Source organism: Denticeps clupeoides, chromosome 16 (assembly GCF_900700375.1).
Source record: "Denticeps clupeoides chromosome 16, fDenClu1.1, whole genome shotgun sequence".
Taxonomy (NCBI): domain Eukaryota; kingdom Metazoa; phylum Chordata; class Actinopteri; order Clupeiformes; family Denticipitidae; genus Denticeps; species Denticeps clupeoides.
In genome coordinates, this window is record NC_041722.1 from 18,253,563 (window position 1) to 18,279,745 (window position 26,183).

Below are 26,183 nucleotides of genomic sequence, written 5' to 3' on the forward strand. Positions count from 1 at the left end.
AACCTGAAAATGGAGAGCTCAAACTTTATTCACATTGCTTTTGTTGTTTTTTTTTTTTTTCAGTTGCCTATAGTCATTTTTATTTCTTCAAATATTTCAATTTAATATTGCAAACAACTTCACAACATACAAAATGAATTATATTAATCCAGAACATATGTCAATGAATAAATTTTATATTTATATATATATATATATATATATAGTTTTTTTTCTTTTCATATATATGTTTCTTTCATCTTGTGGGGATAAAAAAATAAACAGCAAAGCTTTGACAACAGCACCTTGACATAGTATGTAATTCCAACATTACCTTGAGAAGTTTAGAAGAGTAAACAGATAAAGTACTCAGATGAGGAAACCTTTAACTGCTGAGAATGTAAACGGAATGTTTTGGTCAGTATCGTGTCCTTCCCAACATGGGGACAGTCTCTCAGTTCACAATTGAAGCAGCATGCAAGTTTATTCCTTTTTTTGGTTGTTTATATATATAAATATCTAATATATATATTTAGATATGTAGTTCTTCCTCTCACTCCCCATCCTTTTTAATCGAGCTCTTGGCAACGTAAAAAAAGGAAAAAAGAAATAACACAATGCCTTGAGGAATGTGATAGAGTAATTTAAACTGGGCGCGAATGACTGATTAGATCTTTTTTTAATTGTTTACAAGGTCATGAATATGTTCAATAAATAGACTGTAGTATCACTTTACTGTATAAACTTCATCTTTTTTACATGCAGTCCATAAAATTTTCATCTGACTGAATAATTTACCCTGTTGTGTATATATACAAATAGATATTTTCTCTTCTCTCTCATTTTTTTTTTTTTGTGTTTTTTTTTTGTTAGAACTCTCAATAAAATCTATACATTGTGTACACTATCTTCCTCTCTTAATGGTTAATGTGCATACACACGAAGTGTCTATCCTTATAAACCGCCAGCCGATCTTCCGTTTGCTATCCATGGTCAGCGCCCGCACGTACGACTGGGTTGTCCGGCATTGTGAGTTGTAGTGCCGCTTGTCTATTCCCCGGCAGCCCTCCTTCGTGTACCCCAGGGGGTTGCATTTGGTCTCGTAAAAGTATTGCTTCAGCTGACCATTGGGCACCGGGACCTTCTCCAGCACGGTGACCGTCTGCCCTGACATGTCAATGGCTGTCTTTTTGTCCACCGCCGTCACCCACTGGCTAATACTGTCACAGACGCTGAGCTCCCCGCGCCGGGCGGGGTCGGAGTGGCGCCGCACGCGCATCGACATGTTGGCGGCGTCCAGGTAGTTTTTATATTCCTCTAGGAGAAAGAGCAAGGGCGGCTCCAAAGGCACTTGGTTGCTGATCATGACCCGCGGTGCGTACATGTCGACGTCTTTGGCCTCCGCCGTGGGGCCCCCCCCCGCCCTGGCTGCCCTGGCTGCCCCCGGGCGCCGCCGCCAGCTGCCGCGCGGCCTCGCCGTCCACCTCCAGCAGCTCCTCGATCACTTGCTCGAAAGTGTCTGTGAGCGAGGGCAGGCCCGGCCCGCTCTGTGGAGTCCCGTGGTCCCGCCCGGCCGTCGCCGCGACGCCCAGGTAGCCCTCCGCTCGGTGGCCCCGCACGCCCGGGGCGTCTCTCATGGGCGTGGCTCGCAAGCAACTGAAGTATGAAATAACCATAGTAAGGAACAGGATGGTCATCACTCTTCTCACCTGTTGGAACTGTGGAGGGAAGAGAGACACAGAAGAGCACGTTAAATCCCCCCGCGCACCGTAGAAGCGCGAGAAACCGAGCCGAAGGGGAGGTGCCCTTCCACTTTCGGGAGCGTCCGACCTCACTTCCTGCTCAAAAATGCACGCCTGGCGGAGTGGTTATCGCTGCAGCCTTACCGTAAGGCCTCATTAGCGGACACTTAACCCATCCCCATGTTCCGTCAATCGCCATCGACCCGCAGTAACGAGACTCTTAACTCTCCTCCGCGGCGGGCCGGCCCGGCAGTCTGGCGGGGCCCTGTGATTGTTCCTGTTTCATTTTCTCGGGAGAGGCGTTAATGGTGTCGCGCGGCGGCCCCACACATATATGTGCAGAGGCTCCTGGGTATTATTAAATCATGTGTGACCCTCACCGGGCCCAACAAGGGCATCAGGCCTCGGCTGCGAAGCCCCACCGAAGCCTTCTTGTCGCACACACACGCGAGCATCGAACATGAATCAAACAAACCTCGCCGAGCTGTATTACAATCATAATCCATGACACAATAGAAGCGCCCAGGCGGGGTCTGGCACCGGGCTCGACAGGACGTGATGTCACTCTTAATGAATGGTGACGTTTGAACGTTTACATTTAAGGCATTTACCAGCCGCCCCTTTTCCAGAGCGACTTACAACGTGCTTCCATGTTACCATGGATGAAGTGATCAGTTCTGGTTCACTAGGACCCCCAACTATGAATACAATCTTTTTATTCACTCTGTTCTAGTTTCTGTACAGAAGTCAGACAATAAGAAGGTTACAAGTACATCTAAATATTCTCTTGAGCTGCCATGTGAAAGTATTCAGTGACTGAGCTGTTCTGACCTTCAGGAGAAGTTCATTCCACAACCGAGGGGCCAAGTCAGAGAAGAGTCTTCCTTTTACCTTCAGAGATGGAGGGACCAGGCGAGCAGTACTGGAGGCTCGGAGTATACGAGGTGCAGTGTGAGGTGTAATAAGGGCTGTGAGGTAGGATGGTGCTACTCCATGTTTGGCTTTGTAGGCCAGCATCAGTATTTTGAACCTGATGCGTGCAGCTACTGGGAACCGGTGGAGGGAACGTAGCAGAGGGGCGGTGTGGGAGAACTTGGGAAGGTTGAAGATCAGTCGTGCTGCTGCATTTTGTATGAGTTGGTAGACCAGCTAGAAGGGAGTTGCAGTAGTCCAGTCGTGAGATTACTAAGGACTAAACCAGTCTCTGGGTGGCCTGTGTTGACAGATAAGGGCGGATTCGTCTGATATTGTACGGGAGCAGGAAAGGTTGCTGATGTGAGTCGAGAAGGTTAGGAAGGTCAACGAAGGTCACGTGTCCAGAGTTTCCGCGACGCCACTTGACATGCAAAGTACCAAGGCGGGGCTATGCAAATCGCGGCAAATCTCGTTTAAAATGGCGAAGCGTTCCGCCGCGCCCTCCTCTTCCTCAGGTGGCGAGCTGCCAGTCGCCGGATTACCGGTCTGTGTCGCGGCTTGCTTTTTTTTTTTTTTTTGTGAATGGCGAGCCGCGGGCAGCGCGGGGACTCTGGGAAGCGGGCCATTAGTCGGGAGGCAGGGAGCGGAGCGGAGCACGACAGGTGCCGGTTACGAACACGCCGATCCGCGCAGTCCGGGACGGAGATGACATAATTCCAGCCCGACGCGCGGAGAGTTCGGCATCTGGCGCGGATTGTGGCAGGACGCAGCGCGCCAGGAATCCCCCCCCCCCCCCACAGAGCTGCAACACACACACACACACACACACACACACACACACACACACGCGTCCCCTCTCCGTGCTCCACACCGCCACCTTACCTTGCCGCAGCCCCTAAGCGTCACAACGGTTCGGCACGTCCGTGGGCATCCCAGGGACCCCGCTTGCACGTATCAGACGACCGCGACAACATCAGCATCGAGGGGAGGATAAAAGCAGAAAAAGACCTCGGCTCTCGGTTTTCTGGGCGGGTGGGGTGGGGGGGGTGCATTTAAAAATAGCCTTCCTCCTCCTCCTCCTCCTCCTTCTCCGCCCGATGCTCTCCCGGCGTCCGACCCGCTCCCCGACCAGCCAGCGGCGGACGGGAGACACGGAGGGACGCGCCCCGTCCGAAAGGAATTTGTTTCATTCTCTAATTGGCGTCTGGGGCCGCGGCGACCGCCATGGTGACATGTCGCCTATAAATAGGCGGCCTGGGAGTCCCACGGTCTCGATTCAGAATATCACATCCTTCTGCTTAATGAGCGCCGAGTCCCCCGGGCTCCGTGACGTGCCAGTCCACGAGGGGGGAGGGGGCCGGTGTGTGTTTGTGTGTGTGTGTGTGTGTGAGGATGCACACGTGGGAGGAAGGTGGGGGCAACTTTAATCCCTCCTCGCAGTCAAAAACAAGCCGAAACCTCGAACCTCAGCTTCTGCGCAGCCGCAAGCTTCCGGTCGATGGTTATCGGATGAGGTGCAGCGGCTCCCCCAGCTATGAAACGTGCTCACGTCCGTCACTTGAAAATATAATAAATAAAGCCGAGATTATTTTTTACATTGTCAGCATGAATGAAAGCTGCCCACACGTAAAAATGATATATATAATATAATATATGTATGCAAATGCTTAATTTCAAAAGAGAGCCTGGAGGACGTCCTGAAGAGCGGTACCTTCACACAGAAATGTGGCCCAGTAGCTGCCCCACTTTCTCCAAGGTCCCAGTTACCAAACATCTGCGAGTTTTCGCAGGCGTTGCCAGAAGTTTGGATCACGGGGAACCACGCGGTCCCGTCCTACCTGCCGTCTCCCGCCGCCTCCCGGGCAGGGGCGTGGCCTGCGCTCCTTCGCCCGGAGCTTGCGGGGAGGGGCGTGGCCGGCGCTGGAACGGGGGGGTGGGGGTTGGGGGGGGGGGGTGGAAGAGGAGGATGTGGAAGGGAGGGCACGCGTCATTTTGCAGCACAACAACCCCGATGACGTCCCTGGCGGGTCTCCACAGGGAGCGTGGAAGGGGTGTGGGTGGGGGGGGGGGGGGGGTGTTAGGGGGCAGTGCCACTTATCAACCGGCAATTGCTCGTCGGTCCTCTGGGTCGCCTCTCACCAGGAACAACAAACGATTTTATTTCTAACTCGGCTATTTCCTGTTTCCATCAGGAGAATCAATATGGCTTATGCTCTCAATCAACATCCTGTTAAAATGCAATCTAGACGATGAATCACCTTATTGCTGAGGGACTGGATCGGAATAACTCAGGCGTTCTATTCAGACCAGAAGAAAATGAAATCCCACTCGGCCAAGTTTGTTCTTGTTTAATATATTAGATATGATATGATTGCACTTACAGCTGAATCGTTTCCCTTTGTGTTGAACATCAATCTCCTGGATGCATTTATTGTATATCATAAAAAAAAAAAAAAAACGTACAGTGCATAAGAAAAAAAACAAATCACACATGTCCAAAGTCAACATGATGAAAGATGATTATGGGCCATGAAGAATACGTGCTCTACACACAAACAACTGAGAAAAACATTGTTCCAGTTGTTGCTTAAGCCGCAAATCAGGCTGTAATATTTACACTTCAACTGGAGTTCCACCAGGCTCAGTGTTCGGGCCTGTGTTATTTCACCTCATATTTCTATCTTATACGTTTTTTTTACTCTACAGTCAACTTCAGGTGTGCTATTCAGCTCGACACTTTTCATCGCACCTGCTAACGCGAACCAATAAAGCGGCAACCTCCCAGCTCGACTTCATCAAGTGATCAAAACGCACCAGACTTGCCAAGTCGCCACAGGGCGCCTCTTTAACTGCAACGATCAAAGTGCCGCCGTGTCTCTTTCTCGGCGTGGCCGGGCGCCGCGGTGCACCTGCTCCGTTGTTTTCACAAAGCCAGGTAGGGCTCGCTCCCTTACACTACGATGTTTGTTCAGGTTCCGCATGGCATTGACTTGTCCCTATAGAGATCCCGCGGTGAAGGGCAGAGAAAAGCTGTCCAAATACGAGGGCGCGTTTAGAAGAAAAAAAAAAAAGGAAAACAGCAACTTCTGTGTTTGCTTTGGCACGCGGCGTCCATGCAAAACCCGCTGCTGGTGACATGTAAAGCTGGAGCAAAAGAAGCCATGGAAACGAGCCCCGGTCGGAGGAAAGAGGCCGACTCGGTAACTGTTCCCGAGACCTTGCGGTTGCCAGAAGTCTACCTACCTGCTGGTGCCGAGAACGACATTGGCCGAAACCGTTTAGCCCGGCGAGACGTCCGTCCGGCCACAGACACGCTCTGACAGACCTGTCCCTAGTCCCTAGTCCCGAGGCGCAGGCGTCCGGCCGCTTCGGTGCACCTTCTCGCAGGACCGGAGGATGTTTTCTCAGGTCCCCATGGCGACAGGGCTTCGTCCAATTGCCACACAGCTGCCTCAACGGCGCGATGTGAAGAAATACGGAGAGCCTGGCCCGCGCACAGAGGCCAATAGCCCAATTAGGTTCAATTCCCCCACATTTGCCGACCGTCACCACGAATGCCTTTCCCGTGATTCACGTCCCCTTTGTCCCCCCGGTCCTCAAATAAACACGCACAGGACGTGACGGACGTGCAGCGGGGACCTTCGTGCGGGTCTTCGATGGCTTAGGGCGCAGGCGGTCCAGCACCCACACCAAGGCAATCAACGGAATGAAATGCAAAGCTCCATCACGCCGAGTGTTCCGCCGGGGAAAGAGCTGCACAAATTAAACATTACTCCGGTGATAATTAATGTATGACGTTCGGGTCTTCGTGTAACCGGAGAACGGACAGGTCCTGGCCAGAACCGGCAGCCGCGTTCGGGACGTGTTGGCGATCCCGAACATCGGCTACGGCCCATTTCGCACAGCCCCCGGGTACCGGTGCGCCTCGGGGACACTTTTTACCGATCGGCGGACAGGGACAAGGCCAAATGTTGCCGGTCCACGAGGCCTCCGATGCAAATGAAGAGGGGAAGAGCGACACCGAGGGGAGGGGAGGGCAGGCGGGAGTTCCGCGCGTCGCCGCCAGATGGCGCGTTTGTCTGCGTAAACGCACCGGCCCGCGGCGAGAGAAGTTGGGAGACGCGGGGACGCACGCAGCAGGCCGGACGGACGGCCGGACGGACAGAGTCGGCCTTTTATAACTAGGTTACGAGAGGAGTCCCGTATTTACAACCCCGGCCCACGGTTCCGTCCACGACCACGGCCCACTTTCCCGCACATTCCGACGAAGAGAACAAACTTGCTTTATTTCTTATTCGTTTTATTTTCGATGACTAATTCTTAATAATAATAATCATAATCATAATAATAATAGTAATAACATCCAGGACGGATTCTATTTCTAGTTGCTCCCGCGCCGAGAGGCGAGTAAACCAACGCGTAAAGGTTCAAGTTTCCATAAAGTCTTAATGAGAATCGAGTTTTTTTTTACTTCTTCAGCCCCGGCTTTTACCAGCTCGCAGCTGCCAGTCACTCCGAACGTCCGTCGTGTCGGTTCCGTCGCGGTGCACAACGTCCTGACGTCCGGCGCACAAGTTCCGTGGTCCGGCGGGTCGGCGGCCAACCCGAGGAGCCCCGTTCCTGTCCCCGTCCCTCTCCCGCGGGACAGCGCCTCCGACTTTCAAAGGAAAGCTGCTAGAAGATGACAAGAAAACGTCCCCGTCTGCCTCCGCTGACCCCTTTCCTGTCGCCCATTAGAAATTCAATCAACATAATAACGGCGTTTCTTATTAATGACGCCGGGCTCGAGTTTCAGTCCCCGCGTCCAGGCTGCGGGATCCACCACTTGATTACTTCTCGACAAACTCGCCCCCCCCCCCCGCCCCAAAAATAAAAACACAGACGAGAAAAGACCCGAAGTGGCTGAGCCGAGCCGAGCCGAGCCGAGCCGAGCCGAGACCCCCATACCTTTTACTGTCCAGAGTGGGAAAGCAGCCCGATCACCAGGACTGGATCATCTGGGGTGCTCCTGGACCCGTGCGGCGCGCTGGTGCTCCCCGAAACTTCAGCACACGCTACCGAGGCGACGCACTCCCACGTCGGGGCGGACCAAGCTGCAGCATCCCAGCGCGGTGCGCGGTGCGCGGAGTGACGGCTTCATCGCGCGCGTCCACGGTAGAGCGGCTCACCGTCGTGACGTGGGGGGGAGCACGTGACTCCGCCGGCCGAGTGGGCTGCCCGATCCACGAGCCACGAGCCCGCCCAGCGAGGGAGACCCCGCGGTGGGATCTCCGCCGTGGCGCACTTCAAATTTATAGCAAAACGGAGGAGACGCGACACACTCCCTGGCTTCCCCGAGGTCCGCGTTTTTTGGAACGCACGACTTTTTCTGAAGTTGCTTTGTGCCACGTTTTGTCGCGCACAAGTACGCGTGGTCGTGAACGCCACACGTCTGCTGGTAAAACGTATTACCGTGTTAAATGTCGCCTCGAATGATGGCTTTTAATGTCATCTTCTGCGACGGGCGCGCAGTGCGCATGCTCCCCGGCGCCGCTTCCTGAATAAGACCACATTGCTCCTTATGTAAGGCGGCATATGGCTCAAGACGCCATCAACCATTTGAAAGTTGTGATGGGACAGATGCTGAGGAGCCGGGTCACCTCTCCAACATTCTAATGGAAGCTTATTAAGGTTTCATGGGTCCCTCGGAGTGTGAAACTGATATTTGCCCATTGTTAGGATGGAAAGGCGGGTTCAAAGTGAGACGCATCTCCACCACATCAAGGGTCTCCTCCTCGCTGGGGTTAGGTTATGCCTTTGTCATCGGCCTCATTCACCCAGCAGATGTCCGACGTCCTCAACTTCTCCCTTTTTTTAACCTGGTGAGGCTCAGGGGGTCGTCGTAGGTCGAGGTTGCGAGAAGGCTTGAGGGGCCAGGGCGGCGTCGTTTCGGGCAGGACGAGGGAAGGCGGCGGGGCCTGGAGCGTCTCCAAGCGGCTGATGATCCTCCTCCACCCAGGTAACGGGGCGGCGGGGGTCCCAGCAGGTGGAGGCCCTTCACATCTGCTCCGCCGTTCACACACAGACGCACACACACACACACTCTCGCTCACCCAACACTCCCAGGGACTTGCCAAGATGAATATAGCTCATCCCAGAGGCTCGCAGGAGGTGAGGGCAAACTCTGGATGACAAAAAGTTGCATCAGCAATTGCTGAGCGACATGACTCCAAGATAAAAAAAAAAAATGAAAAAACCACACACACACACACACACACACACACACACACTCACACACTGCACACCAGGCTTGTTCCAACCAGGTAATTCATAAATAAATCACTCGGCATCTCATTAGGAAGTACAAAAACAACCTCTCTCTGTCTCTCTCTCTCTCTCTCTCTCTCTCTCTCTCTCTCTCCATTCTACTAAGACCAGGCCTAGGGCGGCCCGCTGGAAAAACAGGGGGCTCGAAGTTACAGGAGTCGCCCGGGTACCCCTGAAAAATAAAAACGTCGCAGCGTTGCGGGGCTGTCACTGTCGCCGGTAACGTCTAGTCCGAGTGCGGAATTCTGTACATTTGTGAATAAAAAAAACGTTGAATGTAAAATATGAAAGTGGAGCGTTTTTTTTTTTTTTTTTCCAGAGCTCCCCCCCAAAACGTCTCGCGGAGGTTTTACAGGGGAGCTTGCGGCCTTTTGGGGGGAGCCGAGCTCCCCTTCAGCCCCCCTGCGCTTGGAACTACGACATCAGTGTACAGACTCGTCCCAGGCTGTCCCCGAAGCAGGAATGTTGAATGTTGAGAGGGTCGGAGCGGCGTCAGAAGCGATGGCCGTTTCTCTATCCAATAGGTCGGGTCGCTAATGACGTCACCTCGGCTTTCTCAAAAACGTGCGCCGGCGTTGGCATCGCGCCGGCAGGCCGTTGGGGTGGAGCCGGCGTGGCCGTCGGTGCGGGTTCGTTTCCGTCTTGGCTCGGCTCGAGGTCCGAAACGTCCCGCGACCTACCTGAGCTGCGCCACGCGCAGGAACAGCCACACCCCCCCCCCCCCCTTCGCCGGCGTTGTGTTCCCAGCATGCAGTGCTTCAAACAGAAAACCTGGCAGAGGCGAGAGGATCCGAGGCTGACGAAAGGCGTCCAGAAATATAACGCCCGCCGCCCCACGCATGACTCAGATCTCCAGGCGCTCTGTTCTCTTGTGTGTGTGTGTGTGTGTGTGTGTGTACACAGAGAGACATTTCCACTATGTCCACTATGTCAGTGCATCGATATGAGTGAGTCGGAGTCGTTCCGGGGACCGTCCATACGGGACACCCCCAGCAGCAACCTGTCCTCCGTCCCATTTATATTTACATTTACGCCATTTACCAGACGCCCTTATCCAGAGCGAGTTACAACCAGTAGTAGTTACAGTCCCCCCCTGGAGACACTCAGGGTTAAGTGTCTTGCTCAGGGACACGATGGTAGTAAGTGGGGTTTGAACCTGGGTCTTCTGGTTCATAAACTGGTTCATAATCTAGCTGCAGGCTGTCCCCAACACGTCGATGACCAGCAACGCACCCTTCGGTCCAACCAGTGTCACACGCACGAAGCCAGGGCCACAACAGCGCAAGTACACACCTACACACACGTCACCACACACGCTTCTGCAAGCCTCACACACCGGGGGGGGGGGGGGGGGCAGGAGAGTCTAATTCGGCTGGCACGACCCCCCCCCCCTTCATAAAAAACACGCAGGTGGGTGGAAAGACACCCCCCAAACACACACAGCAACGTGCCCGGGGTCAAACGAACAAGCCCCACCCGCTCGGACCCGATACACGATCATCCAATCGATACCAGGCGCACGAATCGGCGACGCACCAGCCACGCAGTGGCCTCCCGCGGCACGACGTCGTCACGCGAAACGTGTATTTCGTTCAAATATTCGCGGAATTATTATTACAATTATTAGCAGGACCGCGCGCGTCAGCATAATTTTTTTATTACTAACGGACACTGTGCATCTCACATCTGGGGTTTTTATTTAAGAGTCGCTTTCAACAACAACAAAAAAAAAACGCAGCGTGCGTCTGAATTAATAATTCATTTATTTCGATGAATAAATCCGTACGGATTTTTTTCTTTTTTAAAAAACGGGAGCGAAGGCGGTCGGTGAACGAAGCCAGTTTTCCTTTAAAAGGTAATTCTGCCTCCAGAATAAAAACGAAGCCACAACGTGTAAAACCCGCAGCCAGACGCGCCGTCCTCTGGTTTGTTTTGGACGCAGAGCGCGGGGGGGGGGGGGGGGGGGGGGGGGGGGGGGGGTGTTGGAGGTAGGGGGGGGCAGGGGTGGGATGTGCGGTGGGTGGGTGGGTGGGTGGGGGGGATTCTCAGTAAGACAACACCACCCCATTTATGGACTCATCCGATGACGTACATTGCAGAAAGTTCTATTTAAAAAAAAAAAAAAAAACCTTCATACATACAAAGTGTGTCGTGCCACCCCCCACCCAGACCCCCCCTCACGCCCACGCCCACACCACCAAACCCGCGCATCTCTCTCTCTCGCTCTCTCTCCCTCCCTCTCTCTCTCTCTCGGCGCTGCCCTGTAAAAAAAACAGACCGTTTCCCAGGGAAAATCGCACAAATGTGCTGGAAATGAGGAAGTTTTTCCTCTTTTTTCCTCCTGGGGAGGCGGATACGAGAGCCCGCGCAACAACCGGCACATCCCGGCGAGCCAGACGCGTCCTTACAAAGCCTTACAATAATAATGATAATTCTACATTGCAATAATGCATTTATAATTCTAACAAGCATATGAGATAGATACATTTATAATATAATAATAATAATAATGATGATGAGATGTGTTGCCATAACAACTCATCACTGTTCATACATCCTTTTCCCGCGGACGGCCAGAAATAATCACCTTTTCAGAAAAAAAGAATTAATTCCCCATCCCAATAAATAAAAAGGCAGGTGAAATCGCGGAACCACGGAGAGGAAGGACGGATGGAGGGAGGATGGAAGGATGGAGAGGAACGGCGCGGACGCTCCCGGGGCGGCTCTCGGGGCTGCCCGCCATTCGCTCGCTTCGGTCACGGATACAAAGAAGAGTCGGGCGCCGGGCCGCGTCCTCCGCCTCCTCCCCGGAAGAAAAAAAAAGAAGAAGAAGAAGAAGAAGATTTAGCAAAGTTAATTTGGCGCGGAAAAGTCGGAAGGGTTCGAGGGTCGGCGGCTCCTCTCTCCTCCCGCGCTCCTCCTCTCGGCCACAATCTGCGCTCCATCTACCCGCCACCATCGCATCTCCAGCATCTGTGACCCCGCCTCTCCCGTCCCTCCGCATCCCGCCGCCGTCCAACTCGAGATCTCGTCCGCGGCTCGGGATGAATGGACCGGCGGAGCGGACCGTAGTGAGAGCAGCGGCCGTCGGACCTCCGCGCGCGCGGATGGGTGGCGAGATTTTTTTTTATTTTTTTATTTTGGCGATAAGGGCGCGTCGTGGATCGTCAAACGGACGAACGGAAGACGGAAGAAAACAAAGGAACAAAGAAGATCTAGATCTAGAGCCCGATCTAGATCGACAGACAGATAGATAGATGGCGCATGATCTCCGCAAAAAAAAAAAATCATGAATAAAATCGAATTAATTGTCGCATTTGGCAAAATTCTCGTCCTCTGGGAATTTAGCGCATTTCATGCTTTCGCGGCACGTGGGATTAAATGCCGTTTTATTATTATTATGATTATGATTATTATTATTATTATTAGTGGGAATGTGTTGTGCGCATAATTTCCCGACAACTCTGGCGTTATTAAACGACACCGAATCTCTTCACACAAAACAAACAACTTCAAACCACCAACCACACGGTCAACGTTGGACAAAACCCCCCCGATCGAACTGGGGGGGCTGCAGGCAGCGTGTAAGGGAAGGAGAAAACGCGTCTTACCTTTTTTTTTTTTTTAAAGAGCCGACAACCACGATCAGTGGTCAGATCTCCGAGAGCGGCGACGCTCGCATGTCCCAAAGTTGACGCCGAACACCGAGCGGTGCTTTTTTGCGACCAAAAAAAAAATGAAAAAGAAAGAAAGAAAGAAAGAAAGAAAGAAAGAAGGGGCCGAAGAGCGGAGAAGCCTAGAGCAGCGCTACTATTTCAACTTTTACGCGCCCCGGAGGCGCGCCTACAGCCCGGGCTCTTTTTCCGCGACCACAGGGGGGGAAAAAGAAATAAAATAAAAAATAAAATCCTATCTCTGCGAACCAGGCGACGTCCGGTCAGGCGTCCGCGGCCACCGGAGCGTCCAGAGCCGCTGTCCGAAGTGCTGAAATCACTGCTACCGGTGGGGGGTGCGAAAAAAGGAAAAAAAAAATCTATACTTTCCTGCTGGACGTTGCCTTTACTCTACCGTTCCCCACGCCTCGTCACGTGAAACGCGTCCCCGCCGAGCGCGTCCCGTTCATATCCGATCGTTTCGGCGAGGGGGGACACCTGAGAGACGCGCCCAGGCTCCGCAGCCGTGTGCGCTTTTTGCGCGCCGCACATGTTGCTCTTTGCCGCGCCGGAGGGTCAAAAGCAAACAGCCCCACACCCCCCTTTGGAAAGTGCCCCCACCCCACCCTAGCCAACAATTGCCCCACGACATCCGAATACCGTCAAAACAAATAAATAAATAAATAAACAAACAAATAAATAATAATTTCAAAAAAATCCTTTCAACCGTTCAAAGTTTCCCCTCCGAAAGATACCCGGAGCCCCCCCTTCCCCCCGGCACATGTTTCTAAAAACCGGGCGGGGGTAAATATTCCCGCCTCGGATCATGTTTCCGCGCCACTTACCATGTTCCCCTCTGCTGTCCTGGAGATAGAAGTGCCTTAATATCCACTCACTCCAACAGATGCTGGTAGGTAATGTGTCTTGTTTGAAGTCATCATATGAGAAGCTCAGTAGATCGCCCACCACTTGGGTGACTTATGAGGCTAATAACCCTTCGCGGTGTCGGCGCGCCTAAACTCTCTGGCACCTTGGGCGGCTGCGCCGGGAGGACCGAACGCGGGGATTCTTCCACGCAGCGCCCCTGCCTCAGACGCAGCCCGTTTGGCAGAGGGGGGGACCGCGCACTGCCCGTCGCCCATCTCCCATGCCGAAGTTATAACGCGCGCCGCGTGAAAAAGTTTACGCGCCCACATCCACGCACCAGACCTCAACTTTTACGCGCGGCTTTCCTCCGCCGGGTTTGGGGAGGAGGAGGAGGAGGAAGGGAGGGAGGGAGGGTGGTGCTGGTGGTGGTGGTGGAGGGGGGGGGTGGGGGGGGTCAGGTAAGAAAGAAGCCAATTTCCCGTGCGCATTAAAAACAACAAAAAAAAAAAGTTCTCGGGGGACTTGTTGCTGCCTTCGAACCCACGGGAGAGGCGACCCGAGTGGTAATACTCACACCAGCCGGGCTCCTGCTCTGCGTCGTCGCGGATTCGCTCGTCCTGCCTTCGTCCCTGTCGTGGTGGGCTCTGCTGCGCTGGTGTCGGCGGTTCGGAACGGGCGGTCAACTCGGACTCACGAATTCCGGGTCCGAATGTGTGTGTTTTCAGTAAAATTCCATCAGTCGCGCCCGGAACACGCACACATCTAATTGTTATGCAGTGAAGAGGCGCGATGCCTCGATGTGTGCCACAAATGTGCTGGTAAGTGATCTGAGTAATAGGTGAGAGTTGCTGCTCTCGGAGCCAGGAGCAGCTCCTTCCAGGGAGTTGTAAAAAGAAGTGGAACAGCGTGGTATTAATAACTCAGTCAAAAAAATAAAAAAAAAAATTGTTTGGAGAATTTTTCAAAAATCACAGGGACGCACTGAACGCAGACCTGAGGAGGAGCGAGTCGGAGGGAGAGAGAGAGAGAGAGGGAGAGAGAGAGGGAGAGGCAGACAGGCAGAGAGACTGCAGGTACGAAATTGAGCCGTGATCCTTGCTTTCGGGAGCCAGGAATTGGATTCTGGACAGTGGAGCTCGTCAGCACTGGAACCAAACCAAAAAAAAAAAAAAAAAAAACTTTCATCCATCCATCCATCCATCCATCCATCCATTCATTCATCCTCTCCATCCATACCACAGAAGAAAGGAGCATTTTTATGCGACATAAATCAAGAACCGTCACTTGACAGGATAGTAGGTGGAGTCCGGTGGGTGTCTTTTAACCCGATTTACTTCCATGGTGTCCGTCCCTGAGCCAGACACTTGATCCCATGTTACTCCAGCGGAGGTGAAAGTTTCCCCCGTTTAATTTTTACACTTATCACCGGGACGATCAATATTCAAACTTTTTAATCGTTTTCTTTGTCTCTGCCGCACCACCACAAGCACATCGTTTTTATGCCAGTTTATTCATTCCTCACAATCTGGTTTTCAGACCCGTGCGCTGATTTCCCTGATTTGATTCCCCCCCTGCTCTGAATTTTTCGATGGGATTCGGGAACATGCCGCCCTGCAGCACCTGTGCAGGAACGTTGCCCCGCGGGTCCGAACACGTCTTTGTGTCTCTTTGTTTCTACATCCGTCCATGATTCATCTGGCATCTTCCGGGACAGGCCGTGACCCTGCGAAACCGTGTGATAAGTTTCCCCATGCCCGCCTGTGTCTTCCGGGACGGGTGTCATGTTAGGACACCATGCCCATGGTTCAATTAAAGGCTCGAGGAGGAACAAACCCGAGGCGATGAGGTTCTACTGAGAGATCGATCATAAGCCCGCCTCCTGCATCCAGGGATCCCCAGGGGCGTCGGTAGTCAGCCGCCATTCCGGTTCAACTCGAGCAGTGTATTTTTCAGACACCCTGGGGCGCCCGGTGGCCAATACCCGCTATAGATCCGGAGATCCCGGATGGTCACCACTCACCGCATGTGCCAATGGTCCAGGTGGCCTTGTGACGGGACCTGGGAACCCTGATAATTTTACGCGTTGATGGTTAGCGGACAGCGAGGGATAATTAACACCATATGTACATGTCAAGGAGGACAGTGACAATGTGGCCAGTGGTCATTAGGGTGGGAAGCCATGGGAATCCACAGGACAGAGGACCAAATGCCATACAGTGATCCTGCGAAATATGCAGAAATATGACATGCAAAGATGAAGAAAATGCAGATTTGATCAAATCCATTTCATCAAACACAAAGAACGTAACCAGCATCACGATCAAACCACGTTTCTTCTTCTTAAGAATAAGCGATTTCCAATTTTTTTGAAGTTGCACAGAGAATAAGAAGAAAGGGCCACTCCACACACTCGTGTTTGTTGCTAAGTTACGTATATGCCAGATCTCCAAGGCAATTTGGTCAACGGCGCAGAAACACGTTCCGATACCAAGTTTCTTCTGAAAAACGGAGGTGTTTACAGCAGGGCTGCCGCGAGAAAGGACGAACCGTGTCCTGGATTCAGCTGGTTGTGGGAAATAAATCTACACGTCTCGTGAGAGGGAGCGAACGGGTTGACTAGTTTCGTCATCGTCACAACCGGTAGAGTAATTGGTGTAAAGCGAATGCAACGTGGTCGCTGTATTGTACGTGAGCTGGTGAACACGAGCGCTGCCGAACCTGCCGGTCAGGACGGACTGGTGAGTTTCTCGCCGCCGCTCGGCGCCGTCAGTGATGCCTTTTCTCCCACGGCTTCCACAGGCTCCTGCGCTGACTCACCAGCCGCGCCTTCCTTGGCCTCCTCCGCTCCGGCCCCCCCCGCCCTGCCCCGCGGGTCAGCCGGGCCGCACGCCCACCTCCCCTGGGGTCCCGCCCACCGAGGGCAGTCTGAGACACGCGCCCTCGCGCCGGGACTATTCGAATCCAGAATCGAGTTCGAGATCACAGCGTGCGCTAGTGATCCTCGCACTCGAGTGGAGGACAAGCCGCAGAGCCTGGGTCCAAAGGACACGCTGGGTCATGGCGAGATGAAAGGATCCTGGAGGGTAACGGATGGTTATGTACTCACACTGCAGCCATTAATCTGCAATAATCCACGGGTTATGTATTTTAATGGTAAGAGGATGAAGGCCGGGTGATCTTATTCCTCAAAGGAAACTCGTCCACTTGTCCAATGGGGCAGTAGTGGCCTGGCGGTTAAGAAAGAGGCTCCGTAAACAGAAGGTTGCCGGTTCGAAGCACCGTCCCCACACACTGCTCCCCAGGCGCCTGTCATGGCCGCCCACTGCTGACCAAGGGTGATGGGTTAAATGCAGAGGACACATTTCACTGTGTGCACAATCACTTCACTTTTACACTTATCATATTTGGGTAGAAAGACAGAATTTCACAATGATTGTTCCTGCATAAAATCTAAAGGCCACAATCTAGCATTCTCTTCAACTATGACATGTGTCCATGTTAACATTTACAAAGTCAGGTCCCTGTTGTTTGGGACCCCCAAATGGCTTTGGGGACATCATGAGCACACAGAGAACCTCTTTTTAAAAAAATGGTCCCCATCGAGGATCTCCATCTTCCATTTAAATGAAAACAAACATAAAAACAATGATTGATAAGAAAGTCCTACCAGTGGTGGCCTACCAGTGGTGAAAGTGGCCCCGTAATCAGAGCGTTGTCGGTTCGAATCCCGGGTCAGCCAAAGTGCCACTGAGGTGCCACTGAGCAAAGCACCGTCCCCAAACACTGCTCCCCGGGCGCCTGTCATGGCTGCCCTCTGCTCACCAAGGGTGATGGGTTAAATGCAGAGGACACATTTCGTTGTGTCACTGTGTGCTGTGTTGTGTATATGACAATCACTTCAGAATCACGGGGGTTTTCTGAGCTGTGGATCACCCCGAAATCAATCATTCATTACATCATATAGTAGTGATTGATTGTGTTTGATTGTGAGCTCTGCCAGATCTGGTTGGGGGAAGTGGCGACGCGGAAGCTCGCCAAGCCGCCTCTTCACTCGCTGCCCAATTCTGAGACTATTATCCCCGCAGAAACCCATTCCGCTGTGAGGGCTGCGCGGGCCGCTGGTCCGCTTGTTGTCCCCGGGATTCTCATCATGTTTGGTATTCTCTTATTTCCCTGCTCGTGCGTTCGGCTGATTTGATATCTTTATGAAGCGCGTCTGTTCCCAGGGCCGGGCGCCGTGTTATTTCACACACCCCTCCCAGGAACCGACAGCAAAGGCCACGTCCCAGCATCCCTCTCTTCCCATACGCATCACGTCTGGGCGTGACTCACTTCTCTGGGATGGGGCTCCCGGCGGCGCCGCTTCATAACCTGGGCATCTCGTCGCCATCCGATGGTGGGAGACGTTGAGTCCGGCCTCTGTACCTCTCCCAAACTCAATTCTGCCAATAATCATATTGGTTCTTAATGAATGCGGACGAGGCCACGCATGTCCCGGAACAGTCGATTTCCTGGCCGCACCTTCAGAGAACGACCATGTGGGGGAAGGTGCTGCATTGAGAAAGAAAAACTATATATATATATTTGATGATGATAAGATGATCCTTTATAAGTCCCACAAGTGGGAAATTTACAAAAAACTATATATGTGAAAGTGAGGTGATTGTCATTGTGAAACACTGCGGCACAGCACACGGTGACACAGTGAAAGTGTCCCCTGTATTCACCCCTGGTGAGCAGTGGCACCTCAGTGGTTCAGAAGGCAACCTTCTGATTACGGGGCCGCGTCCTTGACCACTAAGGCCAAGAAACAGGGCACCACCATATACGTCAACTTTAGTCATTCATTACACATAGTTTCCCATGAGTCTTGTCCGGCGCAGCTGCACTTCCAGTTAAGTTAGGGGTCAGCGTCAGGTTGCATGTGACGCAGTGGTAGTTATACATTTATAATACAGTTATTACACAAAAAAACTGTGCGTATGTAAGGGAGAAGGTCATTAACTCTGTTACACTGACTTGATGCTCTTTAAATAATCTTTATGCATCACGAGCCGACAGGCTTTGACGCGGTCGTCGTGATTACGAGGAATATTTTTTCTTTATGTTGTTTAATTGCGTTTGGGCCGCGAGACGGTCTCAGCTATCATTATTGGACGTGGAGCGGGGCTGTGCCGGGGAAGAGAGGAGGAAAATCCAGCTGCCGTCAGCACTTTGCGGCCTCCACCTTCCCTCACTTTACCGACAACTATTAAGAGTGGATGGGCCCTCGGGGGACGGCGTATCGCTCCGGCGTTTCAATCTGCGTTCCATAAATATCGGTAATGAGGATTGTGCGTCATGAATTACTCGTACCTGCAGGTAAAAATATCCCGGCACTGATGGCGGCAGGAGGCTCCCCGCCCGGCGGCCCTGACTGGATGCTGGCCCGATGATGAGGCCAGATGCTGAGCTGCGCACACACCAGAGCGGCTTTAGATGGGGGGTGGGGGGGGGGGCGGACACGCCGGATTTGGACTCGCTGTTCTCGAAATAGAAGGCACACTCACCGGCCACTTTATGAGAAACACTGCTTCTTTTTTTTTTTTTTTTTTTGCAGCATCAGGGCCATCAGCGTACGCATCTCATCACATGCATTGCCTTCCGTAACGTAGAAGAAGGCCTTTGTGTAATTGATCAGGTATTGATTTGGTCATCGACGGGCATGCCCACGGTATGTGAGCAGGTAGGCTGAGATTGGAGCGGCAACGGCACTCGCGTCTCTGCTTGACACCAGCCGCGGCTGCACCGGCGTGAATGAGCCCACGGCTGCCCGCCGGAGCCCATTGACAGGCTCCGGCTGATGAATGCAGGTGAGTCACCGGGAGCGAGGGGATGAATCGGCACCGTGCCATTTCTGCTACCTCTCTACCTACTGTTCTCTGGCCTGCTGTGCACGTCCCGCTGGGGACCCGATCTGCAGAGCGCGTTGAAATGTGCTCGCCGCTGCATGCGGACGTTTCAACAGTAGCAACAATATGCAAGCATAGTGGCGCGTTCGAAAATTCGAAATTATCAGATTATCAGAGACCAGCCATCATAATCAACCTTAAAAAAGCAACATATAACATACACAGTACATATGCAACAATGACATAATGGATATACGAGGGTTGGCCTTTTATTTTCCAAAAATAAAAATGTACATTTTACAATTAATGCCAATTAACTCTGCAACATCTTATCCCCCGCACAGGGAGCATCAGTATATTAAAAAATACTCAGATTTATTTCAAAATAACTTCTCCCCTTTGATGGACAGACTGGCTCAGCACTGCCAGGGTTGGGCTCTCTCGCCCTAATCTCTGACGGGAAGGATAAACTGTATTAGCCATCACCATTTAACCATCTGCATTTAACCATCACCCTTGGTGAGCATTGGGCATGAAAGGCTCCCCGGGAGCAGTGTGTGGGGACGGTGCTTTGCTCATTCGAGATTTGAACCGGCAACCTACCGATTGCGGGTCCGCTTCCTTAACTGCCAGTGCCACCACTGCCTCCCCATATATATTTCCCTTGTACCCTTTTTTCTCCCCGAGCACTTGTTACGATCACTTCCCCAATTTTTTATTCTGCTAACATTAGAGCTATACTGCACTGGAGGACCCCTCACCTCTGATGTCCACCCTGTTTCCCCCAGACTTTGTCACCCTCTACACCCTCTAATAAGATTGTGGTTAAAAACTGCAATAGAGATGGCACTTCATGCAACTCAAGCCCTGACCAGTCCAGCCCATTTGGTCATTTGTCCTGTCCCACCCTTTCATTGTTTTGCAGTGCCGTGCTTGGAACCCTCTCGGCCTTCCCACTGTTCATCCTCCACCATCTCACTTCACTGATCTTATTATGCTGGAAGAAATCCCACCCCTCCGTCTCACTCCCAGTGTATACGGGACGTTCTTTATTTTATTCCGCTGGAGGGGATTAAACAATCTTTTTGTGGGACTGTTGCTTTGTTTTCTAGAATTTGAGAGCCTTTTGTAGGGCGTTGGATGGGGATGTTGCACCCAGTGGTTCACTTCTCCCCATTTCAGCAGTGCACATCTTAAAAATGTATTTATATTTTATCTTCATTTATTCCCCCCCCCCCTTTTTTTTGTATTTGTATGAATGGGGCTCTTTTTTATTGTTACAGGTCTACATGCCATCTTTTTTATTTCATTCACCTTTCTTCATGTACTGTAAATGGAAGAGCTCCTGCCCCAGGAACAGGTGCAGAAGCTGCATTTACCTGTGATGGCTGCTCAAAAACGGCTTATTTGCCCTCCCTATAGGGGCCTTTTCATTATGTTTTTTATCGTTAATGAGAGCAGGCGGCCGCTCTCCCTGACCAGGCGTGTCCATTCTGCGGATGGTTTACTTTTTGATTTCCCTCCGATGTCTGTTTGCCATAAAAAAGTCGATTCAACCGAGGGAACCACAAACCACTGATTGGCGTGAGCAGCATGAAAGGCTCCCGGAATGCCTTCTCCAAAGCGCAAAACCGCTTGCGCCGACTCGCGCGGGGAGCGAAAGGCAGGGGCAGGACGCGGCCCTCGTACGCCCGCGCCTCGACGCTCCTAGGGGCTCGGAGAGATCACGGCCACATGCGCTTGCGCATTTGACTGCATCGGCCATATTTGCATCCCGCTCCCCAGGCCGAGGAGCTCGGGGCCGAGGGTTTGGGTTTCTGCAGGGATTTGCATGGCCTTGACCCCCCCCCCCCCCCCCCCCCCCCCCCCCCCCCTCGCCAGGAAACTTGCTCGAGCCACTCGGACTGCAGGCGTTGCCACGGAAATGATAGGAACTTCGTTGCATTCCTTAACATGCAGTGGTAGTTGACACGGAGTAATCTGAGTGTCACTAAAGCATCCGGATGAAATTTGATGGGCATGTGTCAATGTCAGGGGTCTTTCAACATCACCCCAAAGCTCTGCCCCTTGCAATTCGTCCTTGTGCCATCTTGGCACGTCCACTGTATTTATTAAGGAGGTTGCTGAAACATGCAACCAGAACCAGTACTCGGCAAAAATATACATTTAGCAAATAAAATGCACAGAATGTAAAGCTGATATCCAATCAGTACACAACTCGTTATTATGGTGTCACCCATTGAAAGAAATTTTATTTAGTTCAGTTCAGTATCTGGGAGAATGAGGAACGTAACGTTTTTGCCCCAATTAAAGTGTGAATCGAAATAAGGTTCATGTTTTGTGGTGGGCGTGGCCCTGAGATGTCAGCAGCAGAGGTCACATTTGTGACGTACACTGACATCCCCAGTTAGGGACGTAGAGGGAAACGGAGGAGAGAGGGAGGAGATGGACGCTTTGCAACGCTTTGGGTGTGTGAGAGCTGTCAATCATGCCTTCAGGCTCCTCCCCTTTTAAAATGTTGTCCGTTAAAACAGCTCCTGGGTGTCGGATGTAATTACACACCAACAAAAAGTGCTGCATGGGTAGTCTTCTCCAACATGCAGATAGTAATGTTGTTCTGCTAGTAATGTTGTAATGAAACGGGCGCGGGACTCAACGGGAGGTGCAACGGCGCCGTGGCACCAGGTGAACCCTCTTGCACCTGGCGACCCAAGGTGCGTAACAATTCCCGACATGTCCGTCCCGTCGTGCCCCGCCCCGCCCCGCCCCGGCCGCGCACACAAACGCAGGCATTCCTCGTCCCACCGGAGGAACAGATGGAAGGCGCACAGGTTTGAAGTCGGGGTCCCGGAGCGCACGAAAGTCCTCGTCGCTGAAAGCCCCGTCTGAATTGTTCGGGGCCCGGACAAGGGGGTGGGATATCCCCTGCCACCGCCGCCTCCCCCCCCTCTCCGTTTTGTCCGCGAGGGACGTCCCAGCCGAATCGCACAGCTCTATACATCAAAGGGCCGCCGCAAAATAAAAGCACGCCTGTCGGGGGCGAACAAACTGCCCCCATTGTGCCTTTTCCCGGCCAAATTCAGCGGACACAAAGAGCCGGGATGTAATACACTGGAGAAGAAGCCTCCGCCATTTAGATGACATGGCTCAGTCTGGCGGTTGGCTGCGCACCTTTGTCTGGGCCCCCAGCTGGGAGAGAGATATAATATTACTGCGTCCAAAGCCATTCAGCCGCCCCGACTGCCTGTTGTGGGGTCCCGTTACCACCCCCACCCCCCCCCACCCCAATTCTCTCTTTCTCCATTTAAACAAAGCGAAGTTGATGCGGCCAGATAAGACGGCCACTGTTAACACGCTGAACTCGGAGGCCCAGAAGCGGGGCCGCGGCGGGGCCGCCCGTCCCTCCCGGCCCCGTCTCCAAAGTAAACACGCCGCACCGAACGCCCCCCGCTTACGCCCAATTTGTAAAGCGAGCAACGTAAACAAGCGGCTCTCCCCGATGGAAAAGAGACAGAAACATGTTCTCTGGACACGGCCGTGGCCTCGGGGTCAGCTGACCAGCGACGTCGTCACCAAACACCAAACGTTCTGCTCGACTCTTCTACCGGGGAAGCCACCGGACACCTGTACCGTGGGCGGGTGAGTGGTGGGCATCTCGCGGGAGGTCACGGACGCAGCGTTTTGGTCGAGAGGAAAGAAAGCGAGCAGCGAGAGAAGAAAGGGAGAGAAATGAGGAACCTGAGCGCGGCGCGGCGTGGCGCGGTGACTCATCACCGGGGTTTATTTTCCTCGCGCTGTAAATGAGTGTGGGAGTCTCACTAACTCGCCGATACGGACTGGATATTGTTTTCATCGTTCCGGCTCTGCGTTTGGCGTAATGAGGAGTGAAGGAGCGGGCGAGGTGGAGAGAGAGAGAGAGAGAGAGCGCCTTGGGAGGAGACCTTTTTTGGACGCGGTTAAACGCGCGGCCGTCGTTAGCGCGCGGCCTACACGCAGAAAAGCTCTGACTAAGCGGCGTCGGGATCGGCATCGGCGTCAGCATCACGCGCGTCCACAGATCTACAGCACAGAGCTCGTTTTTTTTCCCAAGGAAAGTTCATGTAACGCGCATTTCATGAATTGGAGTAATGACTGATAGGATGTTTCTAGATTCCTTTCATTCCACCCAAGCAGGCAGAGACGGGCTGGTAGTAGCCTAGTGGGTAACACACTTGCCAGAAAACCCAGGTTCAAATCCCACTTACTACCATCGTGTCCCTGAGCAGGACACTTAACCCTGAGTGTCTCCTGGGGGGGGACTGTCCCTGTAACTACTGATTGTAAGTCGCTCTGGATAAGGGCGTCTGGTAAATGCCGTAAATGTAAAATGTAAACGTAAGACGAATCTTTAAAATGGGAATCGTGGGCCATTCATGGGTGAAAAAAAAACGAAAAGCCATGTACCCAGCCGCGGAACCTTGGGACGCCTACAGGCCTTTCATTTTAGACCAGTAGACCAGGACGGGGGGGACGGGGCCTGCTAACATAGTGATGAACTGATGAGAGACAGGCCCTCTGCGAGATTACGCCCCCGCTGCTGTGATTCGATGGTTTGAATATATTTGACTGGCTGCTCTGTTGACACGGCCTGAGCCTCTCCTGTCGGTGGAAATCGCTGATCTGGTTCTATGCAAAAGGACGCAACCCCAAAGCACCAAAGCATTTACCAAGACGGCGAGGACTTCCTGCGTGGGACGTCCAAAGATCAAAACTTGCAGGTGACAGAAGTGAAAGGAGCTTACCTCACAGCGCAGACATGGGCATGGGGACGATGATGTCCCAACGAGGGCCGACTCCACCTTCGCACTCTGCTCCCGCTTCTGGAGAGTTCCGACCCACGGGCTGCTGCTGCTGCTGCTGCTGCTGCTGCTGCCACGAAGGAGGAGGAGGACGGAGAAGATCCAGGGTCGGAGGAGCTCTCTCCCAGGGCGCCTGCTTTACATTTCAAATCCGGAGCTCATCCCGGGATTTCCATACCCGCCATTTGAATATTTTCCATTTCGAATCTCAGGGAATGAGGAAGGGCTGCAGCCCGAGCTCCCTGGACGTCCTGTAATAAGCCCGGCATGAATTTCATATTTATTGATACATACATTTACATAAACCGTCATTAAGCCATTTTGAACAGAAGTGGAGCAGAGTGAATTTTGAAAGAAAATAATGGAGTGAATAAATAGGAATACATTTCATAATTGGGCAAAATGCTGAGAGTGCCCTGCAGAGCCTACGTGTCTTCTGAGTGGCCTGTTCCAAACCACATTTTACATGTACGTCACACTGACCTTTGACCTTCATTAACGATAGAGCTAATACACTTGAAGACAAGCAAGGACACAAACTGCTCTTTCCATTTTTAGTCAATGCAATGACAATGAGACTTTTAAATGAATAGGTCCCTATATTTTCCCCTATATTTTAAGTGACATTAATCTTGCTTTCTGCAGCATGATCAAGCTACTTATGCAGAAGGAAGCACCTATGCAGTGATTACTGTCATATCATGTCATAAAAGGTGACAGTGTGAATGACAGTGTGTCACGGCGGCTCATAAAGTTGATCAGCAGAGAAATTCATCTTCCCTGGCAGCTCGGGTTGGGGGGAGTGGATTTGGTCACTATATCACCGCGGACAAAACTAGTGGCGCTTTAATGGCCGGCTGTGATAAAATGAATTTACAGTAATTGAGCGCAGTTAGCGGTGGAAATCAGAAATAATCACTTGTGCTAACATGACGAGAACAATATCTGTCAGAGGCTCCGGTTATGAATTTCTCTCCCACCCTCCACTTCCTGCATTAGTTTGGAAATATGAAGTGCCCTGCATGGGCTGTGTTTTAAAGGAGCTTTATGGAGCGCATGCTCAGCCAGAAAAATTACATAACACACAGACACCACCACCAACAACAACATTTATTTCTTATATAGCCCAAAATCACAGACAGTACGTCTCAATGGGCTTCGACAGGCCCTACAGTTGACACCCCCCACACTTGACCCTTCTGCAGAGAGGGACCCCCTTCCAGGGTAGAGTGAGCCTGCAAGTGGTGTCATGGCAGGGTTTGTGATTGTCCAATAAGAGACCAGAATTCCTCGCTCCAGCCTCTAATTATCATAATCTCCTATGGTGAATAAAGATATAAAACACACTATGAATGAAAGTGACAAAACTGCATCCCTCAATTTACACACATCAGGGCTGCCAGTTAAAAGTCAGATGCATCACAAAGCATATTCCCATTATCCCAAGGGCCCTGAGCTTTCATCCCTTAACCTGGCCAGCAGTACCTCGTAGGACACCGTTTCACTTGGAATGTTGGGCTCGTAGGTGATTTCCAATGCTTATCCCAAGCAATATGAGTTGAATATGTGTTCTTTGACAGTGTTGGTATTTCTGTTCTATCCCCAGAAGACAGAAATATGGGGACACTGGACGGATCTCCCCCAAGCATGCCTCCAAGAACCCCAGTATTTGCTGCCAAAAGGGGTTGACCATGGTACATTACCATATTAGATGCAAGAACATACACACCACATTTTCACATTTCTAACAAGTATTACTATTTATCATTCCAATCTTGAAAAGCTAATTGTGGTCCAATGGTATCAATTTATATTTTTATATTGAATAAATTTAATTTTCCTTAATATATTTGGCAGATTTAGTGTATTCTTGAGTCTATGACAACAGTGTAACAATAAGATAACCTTGTTTGAATTTAGAAATGGGTTTGACTAAAAATGTTGTTTTTGCCTGTTCTACTGGGTACTTGTTAGCACAAGTACCCAGGGTTT

General features: G+C 51.9%; 1 protein-coding gene across 1 annotated transcript; it reads right to left on the reverse strand.

Annotated features, from left to right (window-relative positions):
• Positions 1-639: 639 nt before the first annotated feature.
• On the reverse strand, positions 640-24,251 carry bdnf (brain-derived neurotrophic factor). Its single transcript, XM_028957024.1, is given in 3 exon segments — positions 640-1,388; positions 1,390-1,697; positions 24,135-24,251. Coding segments are annotated over 2 exon segments (792 nt in total). The 5' UTR covers positions 1,677-1,697; positions 24,135-24,251; the 3' UTR covers positions 640-883.
• Between the last annotated feature and the right edge of the window lie 1,932 nt (positions 24,252-26,183).